The following is a 4416-nucleotide window of genomic DNA, read 5'->3' on the forward strand; positions in this document are numbered from 1 at the left end:
GTGTGTGTGTGTGTGTGTGTGTGTGTGTGTGTGTGTGTGTACCAAATCTCTTCTTGTGTTTGTTATTATAATAAACAATAATGTGATAATTATATATTTTCAACCACGTCAAGTGTTTTATTAAAACCTCTATTTACATCAACTTATATACAAGCAGTGCTCTGTGTTAATAACATGTTTAGTTTGTTACTGACGTCACTGATGTACAACTCAAAAACAAGATGGAAGAGGAAAACTGGCAATTCATTTATGAGGTCATTTCCCTTCACATTAATTATTGATCTTTTTAAATCAAGCAGTAACCGACAGTCGTTTTGACTTAACCAGCAAATTCAAATATTTAAAAATATGTTTTTAAAAATTGAAAAATAAAGTAGCAACTGATAACTAACGACTTCAGACTCATATTTTGTTGCCTTTTCTTATTAGAGCTTCACATAAGAATATTAAACTGTTCTAAATGTCATTTTTTACATGACATGTTTTCTATGTATTGTATTACACTATAACCAACAATTACAAACTCATCTCGTGTTAAAAAGTAAAACATGTCAGTTTCTCCTGTACTGTGGCAGCATTTCTGTCTTTAGCTGTTGATGTCTTTATTCTGTGGAACACACATACCTGTTAAACTACATAGTATGCACATTATTAACAAAACCAATTACAATTCATTTATTGAGATAAGCCATGTTTCATAATGTGTCATTTTACGGTATTTAAAAAATAAATACATGTTAAACCAGATATTACCAATCAAATGCTTCAGTGTCTTTGACCTATGAAGGTTCTTATCTGTACAGTATAATATGCACTGTGATGCCTCATAGATCTCAACCCATGTGTTGCTTTTCCTACTTTGGTCCTTCAAATTTCCTTTCTCGATAAGAGTCGCTCTTCTTCATCAGGTAGAGGAGGACCATATCACAGAAGAAAGCTCCCTGTGAAATTAAGTTTTACTGAGTTACCGTCGCAACTGGCAAAATCTAAAATCCTGTGCAGTTCTTTTTAAAACAAATGATTATCGATGGTACTTACAGCTCCCATTAAAGCCAGTCCTGAACCCACGTTGATGGTTGTTGGGATAATGCTGAACATCCCCGCCTATGAAAAGCAGAGGAAATACAAGTTATGTAGAATGAGAAAGTGGAAAATGACCAATATAAAAGGTTATAACTGTTGTTTATTTATCAAGAGAGCCTGCATCATCATGCTTTGGCAGAGCAGAGCAGTATTTCATGTATTCATCCTAAAAAGAAATGCATTTACCTTTCCGTGGACCATAATGTTAAATCTGACACCGTAGACTTTGAATAGAGATCGATAGCTCTCACCAGCAGCATTTTTGAAATAACGAGTGTGTCTGTTGAGGAACAAATGGGAAATTATAGAGGCATGAGAATGACAACAAAATAAGACGCAATTAAGACTTTCATTGAATTACATTACATTTCATTTAGCTGACCCTTTTATCCAAAGCGACTTACAATAAGTGCATTCGACCAAGAAGATACAAACTTGAAGAAAACAGAATCACATAAGTACATCAGGTTTCATAGAGCTAAAACATTTCAAGTGATACTCAACAGGCTTTAGATAAGCCAGTCCTTTGTTAGTATATAAGTGCTTAGTTAGTATATAAGTGCTTTGTTAGTATACGAGTGCTTTGTTAGTATATAAGTGCTTTGTTAGTATACGAGTGCTTTGTTAGTATACGAGTGCTTAGTTAGTATATAAGTGCTTAGTTAGTATATAAGTGCTTTGTTAGTATACGAGTGCTTAGTTAGTATATACTGTAAGTGCTTTGTTAGTATACGAGTGCTTAGTTAGTATATAAGTGCTTTGTTAGTATACGAGTGCTTAGTTAGTATATAAGTGCTTTGTTAGTATACGAGTGCTTAGTTAGTATATAAGTGCTTAGTTAGTATATAAGTGCTTAGTTAGTATATAAGTGCTTTGTTAGTATACGAGTGCTTTGTTAGTATACGAGTGCTTAGTTAGTATATAAGTGCTTAGTTAGTATACGAGTGCTTTGTTAGTATACGAGTGCTTAGTTAGTATACGAGTGCTTAGTTAGTATACGAGTGCTTAGTTAGTATACGAGTGCTTAGTTAGTATACGAGTGCTTAGTTAGTATATAAGTGCTTTGTTAGTATACGAGTGCTTAGTTAGTATATAAGTGCTTAGTTAGTATATAAGTGCTTTGTTAGTATACGAGTGCTTTGTTAGTATACGAGTGCTTTGTGTATAGAGTGCTGTTGTAAAATGCTTTGTTAGTATATAAGTGCTTTGTTAGTATACGAGTGCTTTGTTAGTATACGAGTGCTTTGTTAGTATACGAGTGCTTAGTTAGTATATAAGTGCTTTGTTAGTATATAAGTGCTTAGTTAGTATATAAGTGCTTAGTTAGTATAGAAGTGCTTTGTTAGTATATAAGTGCGTTTTTTTTTAATTGCTCGAAGTGGAGTCGAAAGAGATGAGTTTTCAGTCTGCGCCGGAAGATGTGTAAGCTTTCTGCTTACACATCAAATATTTGAATAATTTCCTTACAAATGTGTTTTTGAATTGTAAATACATTACATTGTTGAAGAAAATTGTAAATATTTGTCTTTGCAACATACTGTAGAAACATACAGTCTGCAGCGACTCTGACCTGAAGTTAAATCCTGTTGAGATTGAGTTGTTGGAGATGTCCAGACGTGTGAAATGGTAATGTGGATTACAGTTAGAGTAGCCTTTGTCAAGGTCACAGTCCCACTCTATCAAAAGGCCAATGGAGCCACCCTGGGAAACACAATACCAAACAACTGTGTTAACTAATCATAGTAAAAAAAAAAGGGAAATGGTGGGTCTTAAGGGGGAAAAGGGGGTAAAGGGGGGAGCAGTGCCCGTTTTAATATTAAGCCTTGACCCCTCACCCTAATTATGTACATCTTTTTTTATTAAAGGTATTTGTGTGTCTGTGTGAGTGCCTTTATTGGAGATGTGTGGAGTTTGAAGGGGGCGACAGAGGGGAGGACATTGCCTGACATGTTGTGATGTTGAGATTTACACTTTGTTTTTTACACTTACAGTACACTCATTCTGTAATGTTTTTTTGAATTAGGGAGAGGTAAGGTTTTACATGTTGGGTAATTGTTGACTCTTAAAGTGTATCAGCTTTAACAGAAATCGTGCCGATGTTTCATTAAAATTAAGGTTTCAGACAATCAAAAATAAATACTAACAAATGTGGCCATGTCCTGGAAGTTGTATCCAGCTCTCCTGGTGATGTCCCCCAGGCGAAAGATGGGGCAGTAAGGGTAGAGCTGCTCATCAAATCTGCATTTTTTCAAAAAGGAGTCGTCACTCGTTTCGAGGATGTTGGACCTTATAGTTGAAAAACACACACAGTTGTACGGTGAGAATATAAATGTGAACTGCTTCTGGGACACTAGCAGTACAAGGAGTGTTACACACAGAGGGATAGATATTGGCCTACTTTGAAAATTGGAATTTGGGAAATAAGATGAAATTCTTGATGTAGATGGTGAAGTTTTCAGCGTTTAACAGCAGAGGTTTACTGTAAAAAAACAAAAACAAGCTAATGCCTTGAGGATTTTGTTGAACCAATTTACAGTACATCAAATATTTATATACAATTGCAAGAGTTTCTCTGTGATTGCTTACCGCGGTTTGAATTTTCTTTCAATGGGACACCAGCCGTATATTTCACAGGTACCAGTGGAGTTTTCATCTTTTCTTAAGCATCGTCCACTCTTAATTCCTTGAGAAAAACAGAAATTCCCAAAGCTTATCACATATGAAAAGACACTGTAATATTGAACTTACATAATCAGTTCAAAAGAGATTAAAAAAACAATCACAAAGGTTTGAAAGACACTTGCCCGTCCACACAGCAGCTTTAAAAGAAATCTTGAAAATCTTGGAGCTGGGCGTGTCTGAAAGCTTGGGGATTTTTTGCGAGCAACGCAACCAACAACCAATCACATGAATCTCCCGCCCCCGACATACAAAGCCTTAGCAATGTTAAAACGAAGTAAACTGGATATAAACTCCCGAAACAGGCGAAAACCTACCGGTAAGTTATTAGCGACTGGTCATAAAGAACCGGGTGATTTGCTACCGCAATAACTAATTTCTCCTCCATTTTCAGGAATATAGAAAATGAACTGCGGTCTGGCTCTCCCAGTTTGCACACGGTTTGATGGGCTAGCGCTTGTATTGTCAGATTTGCATAAACGGGATTTGATTGGCTGACGCTTCCACCTCAGCTTCAAAAGTTGAAGCTCAATTTTTAAATCCTGAAAATCTTCGCTTTGCTTCCCCATAATGCAGTTCGGCGAAAAGCGAGGCAAATTGACGTCACCCCATTCAAAGTCAATGGTCAGAGAAGAGTTGGAAGATTTAACGCTA

General features: G+C 36.0%; 1 protein-coding gene across 1 annotated transcript in view; it reads right to left on the bottom strand.

The window, feature by feature from the left end:
• Positions 1–109: 109 nt before the first annotated feature.
• LOC104949202 (P2X purinoceptor 5-like) overlaps positions 110–4416 on the bottom strand; it is an 11078-nt gene continuing 6771 nt past the window's right edge. Inside the window, exons 5-11 of the mRNA XM_010775511.1 lie at positions 3670–3766; positions 3482–3562; positions 3228–3369; positions 2654–2784; positions 1270–1363; positions 1039–1104; positions 110–941 (exon numbers count right to left, since the gene is read on the bottom strand). Coding sequence (XP_010773813.1) covers positions 855–941; positions 1039–1104; positions 1270–1363; positions 2654–2784; positions 3228–3369; positions 3482–3562; positions 3670–3766 — 698 coding nt within the window. The 3' untranslated portion in view covers positions 110–854. The remainder of the gene's footprint in view (positions 942–1038; positions 1105–1269; positions 1364–2653; positions 2785–3227; positions 3370–3481; positions 3563–3669; positions 3767–4416) is intronic.

Source organism: Notothenia coriiceps, unplaced genomic scaffold (genome assembly GCF_000735185.1).
Source record: "Notothenia coriiceps isolate Sejong01 unplaced genomic scaffold, NC01 NC01_scaffold00015796, whole genome shotgun sequence".
Classification (NCBI taxonomy): Eukaryota; Metazoa; Chordata; class Actinopteri; order Perciformes; family Nototheniidae; genus Notothenia; species Notothenia coriiceps.